This window comes from Haliaeetus leucocephalus, unplaced genomic scaffold, assembly GCF_000737465.1.
Source record: "Haliaeetus leucocephalus isolate CR32 unplaced genomic scaffold, Haliaeetus_leucocephalus-4.0 Scaffold406, whole genome shotgun sequence".
NCBI classification, from domain to species: Eukaryota; Metazoa; Chordata; class Aves; order Accipitriformes; family Accipitridae; genus Haliaeetus; species Haliaeetus leucocephalus.
The window spans coordinates 6,363,169-6,386,371 of NW_010972842.1; the positions used below are offsets into that span (position 1 = coordinate 6,363,169).

Consider the following 23,203-nt stretch of genomic DNA (forward strand, 5'->3'; position numbering starts at 1 on the left):
GTAGCATTTCTGCAGGCAGCCTGCTTGGTGCTGCACCAGCCACCTGCGGCTGCTGCCTCCCAGGCGAGAGCTGCAGCGTATTCTCTTGGCTGCAAGTTGGTGCTTTTGTCCTGACCTTAAGTTGCGAAGCAACAGCTACATCTTCTGAATGAATGTTAAATACCCTGGGGGATGTTTCTGGCATCTGGGCCAAACAATTACTGCACTAATCTAAATTATACAAACTCCTACTATTCCTCAAGGTCAGGCTGCAAAGATTTGCATATCTGGACAAAGTGTTCCAAATACAGGGAGATGAGAGAAAGAAAAGCAACACACAAACAAGCGTAATATCAGAAATGAGCAGATGATGATTTAAGCAACACAAATGCACTTACACATAAAAAATGGTGTTAAAAATGAGACAACGCTACTGAGGCTGCAGAGTCATGCGTTCAGAAGTTAGGAGATGCCAGAATTAAGGCCACTGGTGTAAACTTTTCACCCCTATTGTGTGTATGCATTATAATACAATCTTTAATTATCTATTCACATCCTATTTTTCCACAGGACCTCTGTCTCACTTGCTGTGCTGGATGAATGGTGTTCACTTAATAAGAAGCTATTCAATATTTTGGTTTACCTTTTCTGTGCAGCATGTGGCCCCAGGCCTTACTTATTGCACACTATTGAAACCTTGATATGAAGATGAAATAATTCCTTTCCTTGTGGGCTTTTTTGTGGCACTCCTCGCTGTACTTCCTAAGGGTTTTTCAAGCATTAATGTATTTATCTTCACAATAGCCTTCACAATAGGAGTATTATTGGCCATTATTGTCCACATTTTATACTGGGGCACAAAGAAATTTAAGTCAAAGGGTCCCTAATTTGAGATGTCTGAGGACATTTTTATGATAATTTATATTATTACCCATCTTTTAGCTGAGCGGTTACCTAATTGGGGGAGGAGGGTCTAGCATATTATTTCATTAGGAGCAGACAAAGCCACATATTTACTTGATGTAATCTTACACATTATTACACCGACAGCCCTATTTCCCTTGTAGAATTCAAACGGTTGGAAAAGCAGTTTTGTTGCTTCTTTTGAGTGATGGCTATAACTGTGTCATATATTTAGCTCCATAAAAAAAGACTGGTTACTTTTTACGCTGATCTTAAAGGAGTACAGGGCAGTCCTAGCTAGGTAGTGCTATGCACTACAGGACTCTTGCCGTCTGTACGGATATTTTGTCAGCCCTTCCTGTTCTCCCCAGTGGTGATATATTCAGGTCCAGCTCTCATTGATTTCAATACCAGCCATGGGCACTTGTCAGTTGAACAAATCTAAGCTTAGGTGGGATGTGGAGGCAATCACTCGGGGGGGAGGGGAAGGGCAAACAATTTATAACTGCTTGGGCAGTATCTCGTAGACGTGTCATGCCAGAGCTGGCCAAATTTAGTTCCTCCTAGAAGCAGCGACCCCCGTAACAAGAGGTAAATGTTTTCATGTCTTCTGCTACCTCTTGCATTTCCACCCTTTGTCCCACACACCTTCCAGCTTGTGCAGCAGATGCAGAGTGCAGGAGAGCTACAGGGGTCTCTGTCGCAATATATTCCCATCTCACAATCACAAGTTAAATCCTCTTTAATGAAAAAGGGTCGTGTACTCTGGAACAAACAGTGTGTGATCATGTAGTTAAGTAAGGACTGTACCATGCGTACGTACACAGTACAGATAACCTTAGCCTGACATCTCCTAGTTCATGAGTCTTCACCACTGAAACCTCCAGACAGTTCCCATAATGCAGGACTTTCTGTGTGCCTATATCCTTTAGTTTTTACAGAAAGATAGCAACCTCAAAATCAAAAGTCTGCCATCTGAATCTGATGTGTCTTATCTGGAACTGTTAGCTCCCCTGCACAGACGTTTGCTGTGTGAGCTAGCTGCTAATAGCAGCGTGTGGTTTTTCTTCCAATAAGCCACCTCAGAAGAAAGAGGAGACACTTACTTTGCCTCTGGGCTTCATGTGTGCTTGTTAACAGCAGAGGGTGGTGATAATTGGAGTTGTGGTGACCAGTCTAATCTCCAGAGCCAAAGAGGCACTGACACTTTCTGATCGTTTCCCCAAACTTGGCTTTTTCCTTCCAGTCACTTCCAGTCCCCCTCTGTCCCCATCCAGGGTCCTCCTCATCCCTGGTTCTGTGATAAATCCCATTACTTTTATCTAATCCTGGTTTTCAGTCTTTGAGTCTCTCGTTTCTTGTCTCCACGTCCAGTGAATACTAATCACCCACCCCGAGCCTGCTGCCCAAATCAAAATCTCCCCTTTCCTCCCTCCCCTCTCTTCCTTAGGCAGCCAGTCCCAACCTCCTGCTCCCATCCCCGCCAGCCTTTCTTAACGCTTCACCCTCTTGCCCAGATTCAAGTCTCTCCCATCCTCCCGCTCCTTTTGTGTAGCCTATTCCCATTTTCCTATCAAACCTTTCTCAGAGGGCTGGTGGGGAGGGAGGAGGACAGGGCTTGGGCCACTGCGAGACTCAGACCCAGAGCCTGGAGCCCTCCTGTCCCCATCTTCCCTCAGCTCCAGGTGCCTGGCTCCGTCTGCACGCAGAGTACTTGGGATCAGTAATTAGAGGAGAGCTGGCTCTCTGTCCCTCAGCTGCTGTGCGGGGCCAGCTCAGTCCCAGTTTGAGAGCGGCTCGGAGTCCTGCCGGCAGCAGAGGGGGAACGGAGGATGCTCTGTGTCTCTTCTTGAGAGCCGTGGTTTCATAGTCTGATGAGCTCCAGGAGCTGAGAGGCGCTTTGGCATGATGAGCGATGCACAGTTTGTGAAGATACTTGTTTCTGAACCTTTAGCTAAATTCTTGCAAGTGTGAAAATTATTGACTTTTCAAAGGTACCTTAAAACTCTTCCAGTTTGGGGCAGATATTCACAGGGAAGCAAAAGGCACATCTCTGACACAAAGTTACTCCCTTGCTAAGCTGCACATCTCTACTTCAAAGCATGAGGCATTTCTACAAAGCAAAGCATCTTATTTTCTCTTTGGTCTTGCTCTCAGAAGCGTTTGAATGGTGCTAGTTGAAAATGTCAAAACCCTAAAACAGAAACATAGAACCAAACAGAAAAATAAAAACAGCCTGAGGCAGACACCTGGCATGGGCTGTGTTCAACCCAAGCAGTTAAATTTAGAAAAGTTATAAGCAAATGAAATCAGTGTATTGTACACAGGCACACTTGAACGATAAGCAGCAGTGCTGTGATTTCTGCTTGTTCTATATGGGACCCACCCTGGTGGTAACTGGGTTCCCTTGTGGTATGGGTTGTATAAATTCCTCTAGTGCCATTTCAAGAGTGAAATAAACCCCAAAAGGCTCTCTTCTCATAGTGCAAACAGTTTGTTGCATTTCTTTCTTTTGCACTCATAAAACTACACCTAAGGACTGGGAAGTGCAAAAATCCCCAGGGTTTCCCATGCAGAGTTTCCTTGCTCTGTGGTTGGGAAGGGTCCGGAACAAGCGACAGCCTCTGCCCCCTTCGCCTGCGGAATTTGGGATCGACAGAGGTGAGGCTCTTCCCAGCTCTACAGGATTGCGCTCCAGCATCCTGGCTCCATTTTTAGCTTTCACTCAGACAGTGGCTCCAACTTGACGCAACTGTATTAATTCGCAGGCAAAATGCCTAGTTCATACTGGTGATGCTCAGAGTCTCAGCAGAGTTGTTAGCCACTTCCATGTAATCCTTTCTCAACCTCGTTTTCGTATTCATTTTTATAGCAATAATACTTTTGCTTTTCCTTTACATAGCGCTTGTAAGTATAAGCAGCTTGAAACACTGAAAAGATCTGAAAGATAAAGTTTTCATTCCCCATACAGAGCTGGTCAATAAATTTCTGCAGTGTGTCCCAATGCAAATATGCAGAGTTATGATGTTTCTTCTGTAAAGAATGCCTCAGTGACTATTGCTTTACCTGTCAGGATAGTATTATCCATCAAATGCAATTATTTACTCTATCAATTACCAGTATTCTTAGTTTATGAGACACAGATTGCTGTTGGAAATGCAGAAGAATAGTGAGAGTCTTAAAAGATAACAGTTAAACTACGGATCTCCTTGGGGATGGCATAACCATGTCTGTATAGTCACACAGAACCATGCTGGCACACAGGCTAGATGAGCCTCCAGGTTGTATAAGAATATTAAATAAAATGATCAATATATTTTATGGGGATATTATAGATTTGTATAACATTAAAGTCAGAATGAGAACACGAACTCCGTTTTCCTTAGTGACCTAGTTCTAAAAGGTAACACATTCTGGTAGAAATCCTTGTGCAGAATCATACGTATAAAAAGAGAAATTCAGAGACCAGATATGTGATTGGTAATTGATTTTACATTTACAGAAATCAGTGAAAGCTTTTGGTGTAGTTTTCAGGGAAGTACATAGAATGTTGTCATTAGTGCCAATTAAATAGTGAGCCTTGAATAACTCTGTTTTCTGTCAAAGAAACTGTTTCATGGGAGTTTATTTTTTTTTAATTAACACTAGGATTTCCATGTATCTAGTAAGGATTCATAGAAAACAATTAAGTCTTTAGAATTAGGTGTGAGACAGTATATACTGGAACTGTGTATGTTTATCAAGAAGGAAATAGTACTGCTTGCTTCTTAAATGGTTGCTACAAAAATACAAGAGTGACATGAGTGATATTATCCTTGTATTTTGACTCAGCATTTAAAGCAAGAAGTTTGGCAGCTGACTGCAGGAAAACTCAGAGGAGAAGTTCGGAAATGCAGATAAAATGAGAGGGGGAAAAGTCATGAACGTTTTAGGAAGGAGCAGTTAATTCCTACTTATTTCATGAACTTGTTATTTTGAGTTTCTTGTGAAACGTTTGGTCATTCTAAGAAATTGTTAAGGACTAGTCAATACTTTGGTCAGCCTTTATATTGGTCAAGATTACAAGAGGATAGGGAAATGTTACGATGAGCTTTGTGTCCTCAAGCCTCATGGATCCCCCGTGCTTTGTTACTATAGGAGCTTCTAATCTTCCACAACGCTCACCTGAGCCATAATTAAAAAAAAAAATTCTGTTCTGGCCAGTGCTTTTCGTAGCCCAGATCAGGGGAGTCTGCCTTTTGTGAATATCTGGGCTTTGCAGTGGAAAGACTACGAGATGGACCCCTCAGATCCTTTCAGCATCTGCAAGGTCTAGCGGGGCCTTTGCCAAAGCACGTTAGCAAATATTATTTTATTAACAACTCGGCTTTTGAATTTTTGCTTGTAGAAGCCAGTGAAATTGCTTTTAGGCCAGATCAGAACACTTGGCCAGCCTCTGCTGTCAGGCATGCTGATGCAGACCAATAGCCCAGTAGTCTCTAATTCCTAAATAGTACATTGCTGTAATAATAACCTGTGGCATGGTTCTAAATTGCTTTCCTGCAGTATATCTCTCCACCTCCGATTAGAGTCTTTGAAATTGCAATAATACTTGTTGTAATCTGGTTTGCTCATATTTCTCTCATACTTGCCTGCTTTGCAGCCATGCTTTGTACATGCAAACTGGATAAACCTCAGTAAAAATGTACTGAGTCTGAGAAGACATAAAAGCAATAGTCTCTGTTTTCTTTAAAAACATGGCAGCAAGCATATTGCTCTGTGGGCTCTAAGTGGATTTACGTATTTAACAGCAGAAGTGCCCAGCCAATAGTCATCACATAGTAGGTAGCACTGCTACAGACCAGCACGCCCCTAAATATATTTTGCACTGCATTTCTCATATACCTAAACTGCTACATTTAAGTGTGCGGGTTGTATCTATCTATTATTTTGGTAAATGTAGATTGCCTAGGACCCTCCGATGTATAATTATATGTTTGAATGAGCACAGCAACTTCACTAGCAGACATTTGTTCTGTAGACATGCTAGGAGAATTATAATTGATGCCTTTTTTATCACTGAATGAAAAAAAGATAAAAGTGCTGTTATAAACTGGAAGTTGAAATAAATTATGTAAAATACATAATTCGCATAATGACCGTCCCTTTATAAATGTTCTTATTAAGTAACCATATCATTTGGGATAATTCTTCCTTGAGGAATGCTGTGAAAGAACAGCTCATTCATTATCTTGACTTGGTGAATTGCTCTAAAACAGCTCCTCTGATGAGAAAATTGATTTAGCATTTCTTTAAACAATTGAAAATAATGCTTGAATTCTATATTTTCCTGTCCAGAAGGTTTCAGTAACTGTCTGCATTATATGGCTTTGACTAGTTAAACTGGAACTCGCCCAAAAACACATGCATCTACCTCTCCTCTACATACAGGACCTGCCTTTTAAACCCCACCTGGTCTATTAATCACACTGAGAGAGTAATCACTCAGCTGCTGTAATGTAGCTCCCTTGATTCATTGATGCCAGTAATTAAAAGTTTTGGAGTCATACTTGGAAGTTTGGAAGCCACGCATTTATCTACAGGCAGCATACTGCATCTGCTTGCTGCCCTCGTAACAGCGTCCCTGAGAGCAGGCAACGTGTCATTTCCCAAAACTTTGGGCAGGAAAGTTCTTAAAATTAAAAATATGAACTACTGAATTAAGTCTACCACTTGTAGATGTTAAGGAGAAAATTATGGAAGAAAATCTAGCAAGAGGAAAAGCACATTAAGTTCTACTAGTGGCAAAGATTCGGAGATGTAAAGTTATGTGGGTAGGTGAAAGAGAGCCAAATTTCTCAAACAACGAGAGTGGAAAAGTCCATCTTCCCCTCCAAAAAGAGGGGCTTGTGGGGCACTTACAATTGACCCCAAAGAAAATTCTCTGTGGAAGGAAATTAGCAAGTTGTCTTCCAAAAATAGCATTGGCATTGAGGGGGGAAAAGGGATTTCTTGCAGATCAAAAGTAAAGACCGAATAGAAGGGTTGCAGGAGGGCATCCTTCAGAAGGGTCTGTTAGTTTGGATAAGCTTCTGCCAAGTGCTGTATATATGGTTTCTTATCTACACTGAATTTCCAAACCTTTTGAGGTTGTCCACCCTGTCTCATCTGTCATTTTTTTAAAATTATAATTCAGCCTTTCCTTGTGATCAGCATAGTTGCTATATTTAGATTCAAATCTCACTAGGAGAACGCTTTCATTCATTGCACACCACCAGCCTCTGATTTTGTCTTTGAGATTCAAAAAGACACCTTAGCAACATTCTCTCTGCTCCCAAGGATTTTGATGGGAACAGTTTTGAACTTCAAACCAAACTGTTGTGTTTGTCAAGACCAGGGTGAGTTTGTGCAATTAGAACTTGGTTCACTGTGTTTTTGACAAGTTCTCCCAGGTGGTTTCTAAACACTGAAAACCTTTTAGGATGAAGTTCATGTTTTCTGCATGCGCTTGGCAAAGGCAGATATATTGCTCCGGTATAAAAAGCTGAAATTGCATTTTTCCTCTCTCACACTCAGGAAGGGAGCTTTTGCATTGGGGTCAGAGAGGAGGCTGTAGAGAAGAATTATCTTCCCTAATTTTTATTCACATTGGAGGCTGTATTTTTGGGTTTATGATTTTGTTCCTTCTTTAAGGCGTGTAATTTATGTATGCATAACATACAGGGAGTACTGGCGGCGTTTCCCCAAGGGATAGGAAAATGAATGGATTTTTGGAGAGGGGAGGGCGGATGAGAAGGGGAGAGCTTAAGTAAATAATTTCTGCAACTATTAAGTGACATACACTCTCTGTAATAAGAGGATATTTCATGTCACTGAACTGCAGTGAATGACTAATGTAATGCCGTGGTCTCTATGGAAGATACAGTGTAATAATCCAAGCAGCACACTAGTTTTATGTAGCCTCTTATTGTTACTGAAAATAATAAAACTACTAGACCTGTACTTACATAGGGAGACTATTTTTTTCTTATTTTTCTCAGAGTCCCTCTAGTTAAATGATGTACAATACAATGAAATAAGGATTATCTTATGACAAATATCTTATAGTGGTTCTTGGCAACTGGATTTTCCCATAATTTTTCTTCTGTGTGTTGATGAAGATGAGTATGTTTGGTGTCTGATTCAGTAAATCGTTTTGTAATTTAAGAATGTCTTTTTTTAGAAGTTGGGAAACTATTTAGTATAATAGAATAATACAGTTAGAATTTAATACACTTATAAAAACACACTGCACATCATTTCGAGGCCTTGATCCAATGCTGAGTTGTGTACTCACCAGAATTCACCTGAGACGGGACGGCTGCCGGTGTAAGAATCTCTCATTTTACCTTTCACAGTCTCTTTTGTTAAACTGGCGGGGGAGCACCTTCGTGGTCATATCCCTTCTTCCTCATCCAGGTGGTTGGTGAAGACCCAGTTGCTCTTCAGCATCTCGCTCTCTGAGGGGACACTGTCAGGCAAAAAAGCTGCTGAGGACTCTGGGCTGCCGGTTTGGGTTTCCTGGCTCCGTTGTTACTGAATTTGACAGTCTGTATCTCACACACCGGACTGAGCCTGTATTTCGCACCAGTGCGGTTAAGAAAGCTCTTTCTTTTTGTTTTCATGGATTGGTACTTCCCAGGAGCTTTTCCAGTCCATTTCTATCAGAAGAGTGGGCCATTCCATTCAAATTCTGTTGAAATAGGTGATGGTTTGCGCTGAATTTTAATTGCAGGGGGCAAAGGGAGATGCTCCTATTTGATGAGGATGCACCTCGCCAGAGCATCTCGGTGAGCGTTCTGCTGTTTAGCTTCCTGACCTGGTGAGGGAGGCGAGAGAAACTGTCTCGTGTGATTATTAAAATTACGATGATTCATGGAAAAAAGTAGGTAGATCATGACAAACACAGAAAAGGTATTCAGAGGTCATTAGACCAGCCATTGCTGCCAGTTAGGGCTTATGTATTCCGAGTGTGAGAGAGGACATCTGCTTTGTAGCATGTACTGACAAGCCGAGTGGCTCATCAGGCTTCTGGAGCGGGACGCGGCTGAAACCCCCCGAGGGGGATTCAGCTGGGAGCCCAGGACCCCTAAAGGCAGGTGGCTACAAGGGAGCTAGCTGGGTGCTAGTTCCCATCCCGGTGAGCGGCAAGTAATCCACACAATAAATGTTAGAGGCTGATTTGACAGCAGGTATAATGCCGGTAAGAATGGACAAAATAAACACCCATATAACATATACCCATTTTCACTTGTACTCTAGATGGTTGATGGCAGTTTGAAAACACGTTCCAGAGATACTGATATGCAAGCGGAGCTGATTTTATTTTTACGTGCGCACCTCCTGAGCTTTATGTGTTTCCTTATATCCTCTTTTGCTACCCAGATGTGTTTACATAATGGCTATGCAAACAGAATGTATGCGTTTCCTACTGCCACCCCAACTGATACCAAACAAGCTGCTGTTACTTCTGGAACAGATGTGCCTAATGGCCACACCACAGCTTTTGAAGATGAATGGGGCTGGAGGGGGAGCGTGAAGGAGGATTTCAGGAACGGGATATGTTGCCTTCAGGAAATGAAGGCAACTCAGTCGCAAGTACAGTATGCTGCCGCTGCTAATCCTATTAGCAAGCTAAAACTCAGGACACAGAAGAGTATTTTAACTTCAACTAAAAAAAACAAGAGGGGGAGCTGGCAAGACCAAATATATTCCATGTTACTGTTGTCCCTGAAACAAAAACTTAAGTGCGGGTAGCCACGTTTTGTGAAGTCAGCCTTTCTTCTTGCAACATTTGCACACAGTTTCCTTTTTCTTTCCTTATATATTAAAACGGGTGTATTAATTAGCACAAGTTAGGAGGAGGAAAATAATTTTGGAAAAGAGTTATTACTGATTGTTTTTAAAGGACAGGGCATTTGCCCTGAGTTGTTTGCAAACCCCACATTTAAATTTGAGACACATTTCTCCCCGCATTCCATATGCACGCGGTGTTTTTACTTTCTGTCATCTTCTTAAGCTCTATTAATTTTCTCAGTATCAGTCAAACGCAGCATATAATCCTGGTTTTTTCTTGGATAGAAAATTAATATTACTGTTTCACTGCCATAATCACAGCAAGTTGAACCCTGCACAAGCACATGTGTGATTTACAGTTACAGATTAACCAGAACAAGTTGGATGAAAGTTTCAAACTGAGACCATTGGTCCAAACGTGCCACTTCAGATCGCGCTTAATACCAAAGGGCAATTTAATAGGTTTTTTGTAACCAGCCCCAGATTTTCTCAGAACAGGTGATGGTAAAACTCTTCAGAGCACATATGATCTGAAGGGATTTTGTCCAGAACAGAACGGCTCCTCAGTCATCCATTTCTAATGTTAAGGTGGCTGATTTACTTTCCATCTGCAGTGAGCAACACATAGTAATCCCCTTGCTCCAGATACTCTTCATTTCTGTAACACCATTTTTATTATGTTGCAAAGCTCATAGCGAGGAAAATACTGCTCAGGTATTTTACTGCAAATCTATCTTCTTGGGTTTAGGCAACACTAAAAACCACTCTTAAGATTTGAATATCAGGCAACAAGGAAATTCATGTACGTGGGTATCTGGAAGGAGAAAGGGACCATATACACTTTAATGCAGCTGAAATTAGCTGGAGACAGCTGCCTTAATGCAAAATTACTTCAGAACTCTGAGTAGAGCTTACTGTTCTCAAATAGGTACAAATGGCATTAGCAGTCTTTACAAATCCTGAAATGCTCCAAATTTCATACTACTGTTCAGCTGTGATGTGCGTATATTTTCCACAAGGCAATGGTATATGTATTAGCGCATATGTAGTCATATTGTTGGAGATGATTGCATAGTAATGTATTTAAAATTTATTTTTATACTCCACTTCATAGTCAGATATTTGGTCTTCTAGGGTACCAGAAAGATTGACTGCTCTGTTGTGATTTCCCTTGACAGCAAGCTGTAGTCTCAGTAAATCTGTAAATATAAGTATTGCATATTATTAGTGAATGTTCATTTCTCCTATTCACCACAGAAGTGGCTTTCATAAAGTGTGTCGCTGAGGTAGTTAGAAAAACCATTATGACTGACTTGCCGGTGGTTTAGGGAGGTTTCACGTAGGGAACAAGACACAGTTGCTTTGCAGGAGCTGATTTCTTTGTCTCTGACAGGTACACAATATTGTAACATTACCACTTTATTTAGCAGCTTATCGGACTCAAGAATTAACTAGAAAAGCTCACACTGGTGTCTCTCGTCCAGATGAACTACCTGATAGCTGTTTAGCTCAACCAAGGTCAGACATGAGTGAGACAGTAAAGCAAGAGCAAAAGCTTGCAAAAATTGGAGAAACTCAGAGGCAAAATAGGAGAACATTTACTTTTGAGCAGCTTTTTTTAATCAGCATTTTGAGCACTTGCGAATAGCTAATCAACAGGCGAGAGCGAGTTACAAAGAAGAGGAACCTCACAGTGTCATGAGATATGTGAGACCTCACATTTGCCTGATGGAGAAACTGGTGGACTTGCTCCTAGGACGTTCTGGGTGTGCACAGAGGCTGTGCTTAGTGATGTCTGCTGCACCTCTGGCATGGATAAAGCTGTTTCACCTTGCTCCTCTTTGACTCTCATGAGTAGCTAAAACTTAAAGGGTAGCTGTAAGAAAGAACAGTCCTTGCCCTCAGCGGGAAATGGTGATTACTGTTGTTCCTGGTCACTACACATCTCAAGATGTGAGACCTTCTAGAGTCCGTCCTTCCTTGTGCTCTGGCTTGTTTTCAGACAGAATTTGTTCCTAAAGTAACAGAAAGAATGGATAGCCATTAATTCTTCACACTACTAGCAATATTTGTCCTACCAAGGAACTAGCAATGGTCACTAAGGACTGGGGCATTATTGTGCTGGGTGATGCTCAAAGACAACCAAAATACAACTCTAGTCCTAGAGCATTCCATTGCTAGAGAAAAGCGAAGAGTTACGGCTGGTTGGACAGGCGGGTATAAGCAATAGTGACTTCCTTAGGATGACAGGTAATCCAGGATACCTAATGCGTGACATCCTCACGGTTTCTCATAGCAAAGAATAATTATAAAAAACGAGAAAGGAGAAAGCTCTGCAGCTGATAGGGAACTGCACAGGGGAAAGTTTCTTTAAATAGAGAAAAGATTCGCAGCCTGAATTTATAGAATGATTGAAGGAGCAGCTGTCATATAGACAGTCTGTACCTAGGGTAGTGAAAGATCTGAAGGGATTTGAATATAAAAGGAAGTGACCTATATTTTTTTTGATCAAAGAAAAGAATGACGTGGTCAAAGAAACAGACTAGGAGAATGGTCTTTGCAGCAGCATTTCTGTATCGGTGGAGAACAACTGCACTTGTGAAGGCCAGAGGGAAAGATGCCAATGTAACTGAACAGCAGATGATGAGAGCCTCGATAAAAATTTTAGCTGTGGGGTTTGATAGGAATTGTCATATCTCTGATATGTTATGCAGAACAGATCTGCAGTATCAAGGCACTACCAGGTTGTGAGGAGTGAATAGAAGATGATAGAAGAAGCTATAGTCACAGGGGAGAGAGAGGGAGTGCCGTCTATCACAAATCAGGCATCTGCCAGTGACTATAGGCATGGATTTCAGTGAAACGCAAGCACCACTTATTTTAGGTGGTCTGAAATTTTGATACTACTTTGTGCTTGCTGTGGAAAAGCTAAATACCAATTCAGACATTTCAGTAACAAGGGTCACTGTTTTGAGGACATGTGCATACACAGCTTTGTCTAGGCTCAAAATGCATTAGTGTCTAAGTGCAGAGACCCAGGGCTTATTTGGGACCTGGGTGGCCTGGGAATTGTTGCCTTTAAATAAGCAGAAATGGATAATAGACTAAAGGATTCTGTAATGATTTTTTAATGGAAGGGGTCATTCAAGGCCAGGCACACACATAAAAAGAGGCTGTATTGCTGCTTTTACTCTCAAGGAGCGAGTTATTGCCATCTTATTATCATTTTCTCAAATAAGGGAGAAAATGAGCAAGACTTGCAGTGATGGTTCTAGAGAAGGGCCAGGAGCTTGGAGAAGCTAAGCAAAGACTGAGGAGGAGAAGAGCACGAAGATGACGGAGAACGAAAGCAAGGTTGTGGGTATGTCCATGCCTTACATTGCCATATAGCGCAGGCATAGCCTTTCTGTACCCACCTCTGGTCCTGGAAGCTGTCTTCAGCCTTCTGTCTCAGCAGCTTGGAGCTCAACTGAAACAGTGACTCCACTGTTACAGTGGATTTTCCGTATTTTGAATTCTTTAAATCAAGACTAAGGGATAAAAGGTGTAGCTGTGTCTGCAATTAGGGACTTTGTGCCACAGTTCCTGATGGGGTTTTGTGATTGTTATTGCCAGTAACAATCCAAGCAGGTGAAGCCAAAACAGATGAGCAGATCAAATAAAACTTTCTGGACGTGAAAACTATGAATAGATTAGCACTGATAGTACCAACATGAAGCAGGAGGTCTTTTGAAGAAGAGCGTGTCATCTTGCACCGTGGGAGCTAAGTAGTCACACTGAAGCCATACAAGTGTACAGGTGGCAATGTTAAGTGTAGATGTGTATTTTTCGTTTAGTGAGGGCTAAAAACCACAATGTCTATCAAACTTTCTTCCTATTTAAATAAGGTATTGGCAAAGAATAGAAGGCCAGAAACTGAGCAGTAGATTTGATCTCACGGGCATGAAAGTGAGTTCTAGTCATGGCTGCTGACTTCCCTTCTTATGTACGTTTGAATGAAATATTAAAATGATGTTTGTACTTCAGCAGCTCACAGCTGCAGAGATCTCAGCTGCAGAGATCACTGCAAGTTGCAGCACTGCAATGAAGGTAGAGATAACCACAGAGGAGTCGGGCCTTTGTCTCTGAATTCCAGCTGTTCATTTCTTACTTCAAACACTTGCAAGAATATACAACCATTGCCTCTCATTAAATTTCCTCTAGCTGTCTGCCTGTCTGCCATGTTCTGAGAGTTGAAACAAAGCTATCTAAGAGATGCAAAGATACCTGAAAACGCACAGTCTTCTACCTCATAAGTTAAAAGGATTTTAATAAATTAAATAAAAACTGCTGTAGGCAGTTTCTGGAACAAGCACACATATACACATTCATATATGCCTTTTCTCAGTTCCTTCCCTCTATGTTTGTTTATTTATTATTCTGAGGGGGTTAAAGTACAAATGCGTTCCTAGCATTAAATGTAGCATATATCATCACCACTTAAAGCAGAAATATTCAGTGTGCGTTTGTCCTCTTTCATGATCATATCTGCACAGTGTTTATATTATTTTTAGTGTTATTTCATATTTACTGTGTACCAAACACCCTATGAGCTACATCCAGAGAGGAGGAGAGATGAAAGCGTGGCACGTTTGTTTACCATGAATCGTTACTGGTTTTTAATCCCGGTCCCACCTTCTCTGTGGCAGTTTTCCCCGGGTGGAAAGGGGCCGGTGGCTGAGGGACGCGGGGTCGTGCGTGCACGAAGCATGGGATGGAGTCGGCTGAGGGCTAAGCATCGCCCTCCTGCACAGCTTATCGTCCTTGCTGAATCCTGCCGGCACCTGGTCCTGCTCCTCCGGGGTTGGGAGACGCAGCCCAGAGCCTGCAATAAAACCCCCCGAGCAGCGAGGAGCAATCCTGCAGCCTGCCGGGGTGCTGGGTGTTGCTGGCCGGGAGCCCCAGGGCAACCATGTGTCCTGGCTCAGGGTCAGGACAGGGCTTCCCCAGGCAACGACTTCTCTTTTCCTCAGGTGATGGCAGGGAAGAGCCAGATCCTATCAGAAATTGTGGCTTTGATGCTCAGTTACCATTACTAAAAATAGCTTTATTTACAGAGATACCAAATCAGTGCTGCCAGCTCCACTGTGGGGTCTTAAACCAATACCTGGCATTGCAGCAGAGAGTGTGTGTGCATTCGTTTGGCGTGGGGAACTAGAAGCAAAGGGGAAAAAAAATCAAAATACCATGATCTCCTCTTTTGCAGCATCCAGTTTTGTCTGTGCTTCTGGGCTTAATGAGGTAGCTGATGGAAATTAGAGGTGCTCCCTTTGCCCATTGCAACACTAGGATGAACCCCTCAGTGATCTTAAATTCATCCTCTGGCTGCCCTTTCCTGATGACTAGAGTGAAATGAGGCAATAACCTCATTTGCTTTGCACATCCCACAAAACTTGCCGGTGAGGTTAGAGACCTCTGTGCGGCTGATTTAAGCCTGCTGGTTCTGGGTTGGTTTCTTCTTCATAAACTGCGTAGAGGTATGCTACAGACCTGCCAGGTTGGAAACCACTGAAGTAGATGAATATTAGAAATTTGGTGCTGATGGATTTAAAGAAAAAGCAATCTGTTCATGCAGTATGAGAGATACAAATACGAGCTAACAGTATGGTTGTACATTCTAAATATGGTATTTTGGGCCCAGTTCCTAATGAGATACCAGATACAGCAAAGTACGGGCACCTCAGCAATAAGGACTAAAGCTGATCAAGTGAATTTTGCATAATTACGAGCTGAGAACTTAAAGAACATAGCGTATGTCACTCGTGTCCTGGACGTGAGCACAGATTGATAGCACAGACTGATATCAGAGACCACAGAGAGAAAATGCCGTGTATGAAAGCACGATGCAGACCCGAGCTGTGTTCCAGAGAGGGAAGCGGTTAGATTTATGGGCTTGTACCTTTGTGCTATTAGTGGACCTATTAATAAATGAGGTAGATTATTCCTTCTAGGCACCTTGAATTTCTTGGAAAAATGCTTTTCTGGATATTGCTGAAATTAAGTTGTCTTTTGCATGTCAGTAAGGAAAAAAATTAAAACAGAGTCAAAAGATTTTGGACAACGCTTTCTTAGAATCTAGGTAGCAAAATGGCCACTTTGTTGGGTTTGGATTTGACAACCTGATACTGGCATTAGCCTTGAAAAGTTAATAGTCATCTGCTCTTCTCCTGCACAATAATAATACTACAGCTCGGTGGCCGCAGGTGATAATGTCACTACATGGACAGTAAATGCTCACACTTGCCAAAGCTGTGAGCCAACTGAAGCCCCAAAGGCTATTTAATCACCTAAATTGAAGCTTCATTTTCCTAAGTGCTGTAGCTGTAGTGACTTTCATGGAAGTCAGTAAGTTTAACTCATTATTTTAGTTTCCTTTTTCTAATATTGCTTTCAAGTACATTTTATTGTGTTCTGGTTTATTTTGTTGGGTTTTTTTAATTTTATTTCTGTATTTCCAGTGGGTCTGTTGTTAAATAACAGATTTTATAATCATACTGATAAAGGTGTTACATTCAAAAGGTTATTTATGGGTGAAGAAGAAACACCTTGTACATAAAGCCAAGAATTTATTATTGGTATCATTTAAATTTTAACAGTGTTTCCCTGCATCATTATTAGTTGAGATCTAATTATTACAGAAAATAATACTTCTGTGCAGAAAAAAGTTTCAGTAATATTAATGTCAAAATTGTTAAACACACACTTCTTAGCTTCTACTGCTTTTCCTGGTGTTTCATCCACCCTCCCCCAGTTCCTGCGGGTCCCGAAATGGGCAGTTTCAGTCTGGTGGGGGCCAGTGGGGGCATTACGGTGTCTCATGGGCATCTGGAGTCCTTTGCTGGGAAGGTCGTGACGTCCATCGTGACGGTTTCTTTTTCCTCACTCCGGGATCCACTTGAGGGCATTTTTATGTTTGCTAACACACTTTTAGACCTTGCTGTTTCTTCACTGATCTGAAGCTCCACGTTACAGCCAGGTTTACTGTACACAGTGCCTTTCACGTATGTTAGATACTTTTTTGTTCTCCTTGTTACCCTGAAAAGCAGTTTCGTCCAGTCCCAGATCTGCATTTCTTTAGCTGAGCACTGGTGAGTCGTTTACAGCTGTGAGGTCTCCAGTGTCAGCCTGTGCCCATCTCTCTAGCGATGGAAATAACATATTATGGGTCTACAGGGTAACAGAGGTCATGATACAATTCAGGCGTGCTTCATACAGTATGGGGTTTATATTTAGAAAATGTGAAATAATGTACACGTGAAAGGTAGCCATAGTTTGGAGTGTCAAATATGTATTTTTCTAATGGGCTCTCCACTCACCTGTCTGTTCTATGTAAACAGTAGCACACTGCTGAGGTTGGATCTCTCTGGTTTGCTTTTGTTTCGTGACATATTTTCCAGTCTCAGTAGTTGTTTGCTGAGACAAATAATACAGTAAATTGCACATCTGACAGAGCTGGCATTCTAGTTACTCATTATCAGGTAATATTCATACAGATCAGAAAAAATGCTGAACTTTTTTATAAAACTCAGATGCAAAGACACAGTCCAATACAAAATTCTGTACAGTGGAATTTTATCTGTAAATCAGCAAAAGGCATAGTAGAAGTATTGGGGCAAGCCAAGAGCAGGAGGCCGGATTTATAGTCCCGCATTTACTTATTTCTAATGCAGAGTCCCCAGCTCTCCATTTGTTTATCTTCAGGAATATTTAATGTATTTCTTCCTGTTTATTCCTGGGTGAGAGTATGTATGGCTTAATGTGAGACACCAGTCCAGAGATGTATCTTAGATACTGTAAACTGAGAGTGTACACCCCAAAAAATTTTATCTTTGGGCACTTTTTGGCTGTCTACCACCTGCGAGGGGATGGTTGCAGATGCAGTGTAAGGGATTGCGCAGCTGGGCGGTTATTACCATATCTCATGACCAGGAGTGCATGTGTTGTGTTAGTGATAAGGCAAAAGGAGAGCATCCTTATTTCTTTTATCTTCTGCATCTGCAAATTGGTACTTTCTGTATCACTGTGAACATTGAGAACCAGGTACAGAGGGTCAGGTTTTCTCCTTGCTTGTACTCCTATTAGTTCATTTAGCTCAGTATCACAAGGAGTTAGCACAAATCAGCTGCTGTTAGTGTTTGGGCCATGCTATTCCCTGCTGATAAAACTCTTCTATTTCCCTTCTGCTGCAGAAAATGTTGGAGGGGTTGGGAATTCTTGGAAGTTAAGTAATATATATAGTGATTTATCTTTCAGTGATGATTCTTAGTTTTGAATAATTTTTTTTCATTACCCTGCTAGGAAATTTTCCAGCCTTATAAAACTGAAAAAAAAAAAAAAAAAAAAGGAATTGGTTCTTCTGGGGAGATGGCTGCGCTGGAATGGCTTTCATGTGAAGGAAGCACAAGTCACTCACAGAGCTCCTCACTTTACAGATTCCTTTATCTTACTTTTAGTCATCCAGGTGCTTGTTGCACTAACTTGTGGGATACAAATCCAGGGCTGTGCATGGGAACAGGGCCAGTGTGTTTTTAACAGCAGGTCACCAACAGTCTGCAGCACACAGTGATTTCTGTGGCGGTAATCGTACTGATTCTAGCACTAGTGCTAGGCTTTCAGTTTGGGCTCTAACGAGCCATGCTGTTATACCCATTTCCAAGTGACTGATGGTGGGTGCAGATAACCAAGTGAAAAATTCCTTTAAATGCAGCTCCTCCTCAGCTGGGTTACCACATGCTACCAAAATAGGGATAATGGTGGGTAAGAGCTTCCACATTTCCAGCATTACCTTGTCAGCTGAAATACAGCAGTGGAGAAAACTGTGCTTGGATTGATTCAGGCAGATTATGCTGAAGGACCTGCACTTGCAGGCAGTGTTTATTTAGATGTATTAAGACCAAATACAGAAAACACCCTATAAGCTGAACAAGTAGAATACAGATATATGAAATATTTGAAAGGGTTAGGCCTTCTTTGCCACTTTCTTACCTATAAACTGTTTGCCAAATCAGTAACAGAAGTTGTAACTGGTATTGCAAGGTTGCTATATAGGTATTCATATGCTTAGACTATTTTGTACAATCAGCTGGTACAGCGGGTTCTCAACTGTCATTCCAAAGCGAACTTTTAAACACATAATTACATGGAGCTGAAGTAAAAATCATATTGTAATGTCTTATATAAACAGGGTATTCTATTTCAAGTGGTTCAGTCAAAGTAAGAAAAATCCAATAATGGGAGGCTTAAAAATAGAACCTTTCCCTTTTATTAATTTAAGCCATTTTAAAGGGCAAAAATATACCATGAAAGCTTATGTTTAGGCTCTTACTTTTCATTTTTTTAACAGGACTGGGAGTTTCCACATTTTATGGGTGATGTTGAAGTGAATCTTCCAGGCTTGCCATCTGCACACATGCAGTTCAAAGTACCTTATTTCCAAAAGATCTTCAAAGAGGAATATCACATACATATAACAGGTATGTAATCTTACAGATTGTGACGCAGTCACACGGTGAACTGCTTCTGTGCAATAAATGTATGCTAACATGTTCTTAACCACATCCTTTGTGTGTGTGTGTGTGTCCCAGATTACTATTTTTCTAACTGTTTATCTGTCCATATCCACATCATCCATATATAAACGTCTCAGGGAAATGAGGAACCTGTATCTTACGAATCAGGGACCTGCTGTTTTTCATGGATTTCAGCAACTTCTTGTGACACTAAGTAATACCTAATGTAGCTTCAGAGATCTTTTATCTAAAATTACTCTCCAGGGGAATTAGCAGCTTATTTCATTTTCAGAACTCTTATGCTTTCAGATGCCTTTGCTATGATTTATGCTAATATCTTTTCATAACTTCGGTCATTCTCATCTGGCAAAGGCCACTCATAACCATACTTCCATCAGTCATCTAACCAGAAGCAGACAGTTAAATAACCTCAAATAAAATAGAATTGCAGTTATTCAAATGGATGGTACCTATAGATAAAAAGTACCTGATCCTTGCATACTGTGAGACAGTATTTTAATAACAGTAGGGAATGAAAAAGAGAAGAAGGTTAAACAGGGATAAATATTTTGGTTTTACCTTCAAGCTATGCAGAAGGAGCATAGCTCCTCTCTCTACATTGGGAAGAGTTGGATAATAACGGATAGCAAAAGAAGGCAGGTGTGGATTGACAGGGGTCTTCAACTGCTAATATAAACAATCACAGGACATGATACTGTACAGGAGTAAGATAGATGAGGGCATCCAATGACACAGCCATATGAAACTCCCTGCAGAGCAGGGACAAAAGGAGCATTCAGAGATGATAAAAAGATAAGGCCAAGAGCTAGCAGGTGAGTCACAAGCTCACCAGGCAGCAAAAGCCAAGGGAAGAGAATGCGCCAAGGAGGAAAGAATGATGAACCCAGGACTCAGTCAAGACAGGCTGAATGAGGCCTCAGAAAAGGCATTTTCAGCAGAGAAGGTAGAAATCTGAGATTAAAAAACAGAAAAGAAGAGAAAAAGAGTGCAAAAGTTACCTGCTGGCTATTGAATGGGGGAAGGCAAATGGGCCAGTAGGAAGTACAGATGGAGGGATAGAAAATTTTTCTAAATTGGATGTAGGTGCCCTGCTGGAATACTGAGAGAGAACAGCCAGCCAGCAAGAAGAAAGAAGGGCTGGGGCATGTCTGAATGAGACACTAGTGGTTTATGGAGCAGGATGAAGTAAATGATCTCATGGTCAGTAACTAAAAGGTGTAAGGTGAGAGAAGATGGGATGTGTACATGACGAACACATTTTTCTCTCCCAAGTGAGCAAAAAGGGAAAGGAGAAAAAAAGTAATAGTATAAGCATCAAATATTTGATGTGAATAATAGGCATGGTATTCAGGGATAGCGAAAAAGATTTTTTTTCTGTTTCTTAAGACTAGAGCATGAATTTGGAGGGACTCAGTTCCACAAGGCTCCCAGATGCCCAGCAGTTACTCCATTGTATAAGGAGGAGGAGCGGAATGGGTGCACAGAGGAGCATGAACAATGACTGAAGCATGGAAGGGTGGGCTGCCCCATCAGGTACAGAAGCTCAGGATATAATTAATGTAGATGAAAAACAATGGGTGGTAGAAGAGGGACTGAAGGGCAAAGAACAGTTTTGCATTGTAGACGGGACAGGGATATTGGTGATAATCAGGGAAGAGCAAAGAATAAGCAACAGCAAAACCCATAAATTAGGAGTCAGAAATACAACTGCTAGCAGTGCTGTTGTTTGAGAACAGACCAACTGAGAGAAACCAGTATTTATGCATTGTAGAGTCTTCTGCAGAGAGGACTGGAGGCCTCTCTGATTTTCTGGTGAGAAGGCATTCTTTTAATGAGGATGAGCTAATGAATAGGGGCTGAGGAATATTTTTCCCTGCTCAGCATTAACAAGATCCATTTATTAGATTCACTAGACAAATCAATCCATTTGACTGCACATCACGTACTCTGTCTACTGAGTGCCTGTTTTATCTCGGTGCTGCACCACCCTTTAGGAGATCTAATAAGCAGCCATAACACATGGCACAAGAACCTCCCTTTGGGTAAGTTTTGCTTGAACCATCTGTTCTTGCCATCAGTTCTTGTCTGAGGTTAGGGTATAATCTTGGATCATTTTCAAGCTCTGGTTATTGTGTGGATGTGTCGATACTTGTAATTTTCTACTCAAATCAAGGAGCTAATAAAAGAAAGAAAGAACTGGTTCAATATATATGTAACAAGATGAATGTAATCCAAACTAAAATGAGGGTAGAGAGTGATGTGCATGAATGCAACTGCAGCAGATGACATGGGGGTAGGACACTGATAATGGCAGGAAGCCTGCTGTATTTAAGCCCTGTTTAATACATGGGATCCAGAATGTTAAATTTAACCATAGAACTTCTTTTTAGTAACAAGCAGGAAAAGAAGACTAAGGCCTGAATATCATTTATTTTAGTAGAATCATAGAATCAAGGAATGGTTTGGGTTGGAAGGGACCTTAAAGATCATCTAGTTCCCCCCCCCCTGCCATGGGCAGGGACACCTTCCACTAGACCAGGTTGCTCAAAGCCCCATCCAACCTGGCCTTGAACACTGCCAGCAAGGATGGGGCATCCACAACCTCTCTGGGCAACCTCTTCCAGTGCCTCACCACCCTCACAGTGAGGAACTTCTTCCTTACATCTAATCTAAATCTACCCTCTTTCTGTTTAAAGCCATTACCCCTTGTCCTATCACTACATGACCTTGTAAAAAGCCCCTCTCCGGCTTTCTTGTAGGCCCCCTTTAGGTACTGGAAGGCTGCTGTAAGGTCTCCCCAGAGCCTTCTCTTCTCCAGGCTGAACAACCCCAACTCTCTCAGCCTGTCTTCATAGCAGAGGTGCTCCAGCCCCCGGATCATCTTCATGGCCTCCTCTGGACTTGCTGGAACAGGTCCACGTCCTTCTTGTGTTGGGGGCCCCAGATGTAGATGCAGTACTGCAGGTGGGGTCTCACCAGAGCGGAGCAGAGAGGGAGGATCACCTCCCTTGACCTGCTGGTTACCCTTCTTTTGATGCGGCCTGGGATATGGTTGGCTTTCTAAGCTGCAGACACACATTGCCGGCTCATGTTGAGCTTCTCATCAACCAACACCCCCAAGTCTTTCTCCGCAGGGCAGCATCAATCCATTCTCTGCCTGGCCTGTATTTGTGCCTGGGATTGCCCCGACCCATGCGCAGGACCTTGCACTTGGCCTTGTTGAACTTCATGAGGTTTGCACGGGCCCACCTCTCAAGCCTGTCGAGGTCCTTCTGGATGGCATCCCTTCCCTCCAGCGTGTCGACCGTGCCACACAGCTTGGTGTCATCGGCAAACTCTCTGAGGGTACTTGCTATAGGGATAAAATCAGGCTGTAAATCTATGACCTGTGCCCTGATTTGTAGAAACTGGAAACCCTTTTCTCCCAAATAGCAAAGAGAAAGAAAGCATGGCTGAAACAACATTTACCATCTTCTTCCTGGCAAACTTTATTCTTCATACGTTCTTTTACAGTCTGTTTTAGTCACTGTTGTTTGATATAAATAAGAGCAGCCCTAGGACTCCCCTGAGCAGCCCTATTTGGTGCTGGGTTGCTCTAATGAGCAACAGTCCCACAAAGAAGCAGCTCAAAGTAAAGGGACATTCAGAGGGTTAAAGGACTTTAAACCACCTTTCTGTTGGTGTATGCTTAATGGCTTCATGCAATTCTGTACAGATGAAGGATTTCACAGTTACATGCTCGGTGTTGCCAACTCTCCTGATTTTATCACAAGTCTTAAGATGGTTGCCTTTTTTTTTTTTTTTTTTCCCATTTTGTCTTAAAGTCTTAGCTCCTGAATTCAGTGGCTACATGAGAATTTCAGCTTTCATAAAATAAAGCTCATGATTGCAGAGGAAAAAAAATGACATGTTGTTTCTGCATAACTCCATGTCTAAAA

General features: G+C 41.8%; 1 protein-coding gene across 1 annotated transcript in view; it reads left to right on the plus strand.

Moving 5' to 3' along the window:
• Positions 1 to 23,203, plus strand: part of TMEM117 (transmembrane protein 117) — a 218,319-nt gene that overhangs the window by 188,009 nt on the left and 7,107 nt on the right. The window contains exon 6 of the mRNA XM_010574072.1: positions 19,079 to 19,208. Within this exon, the coding sequence (XP_010572374.1) occupies positions 19,079 to 19,208 (130 nt within the window). The remainder of the gene's footprint in view (positions 1 to 19,078; positions 19,209 to 23,203) is intronic.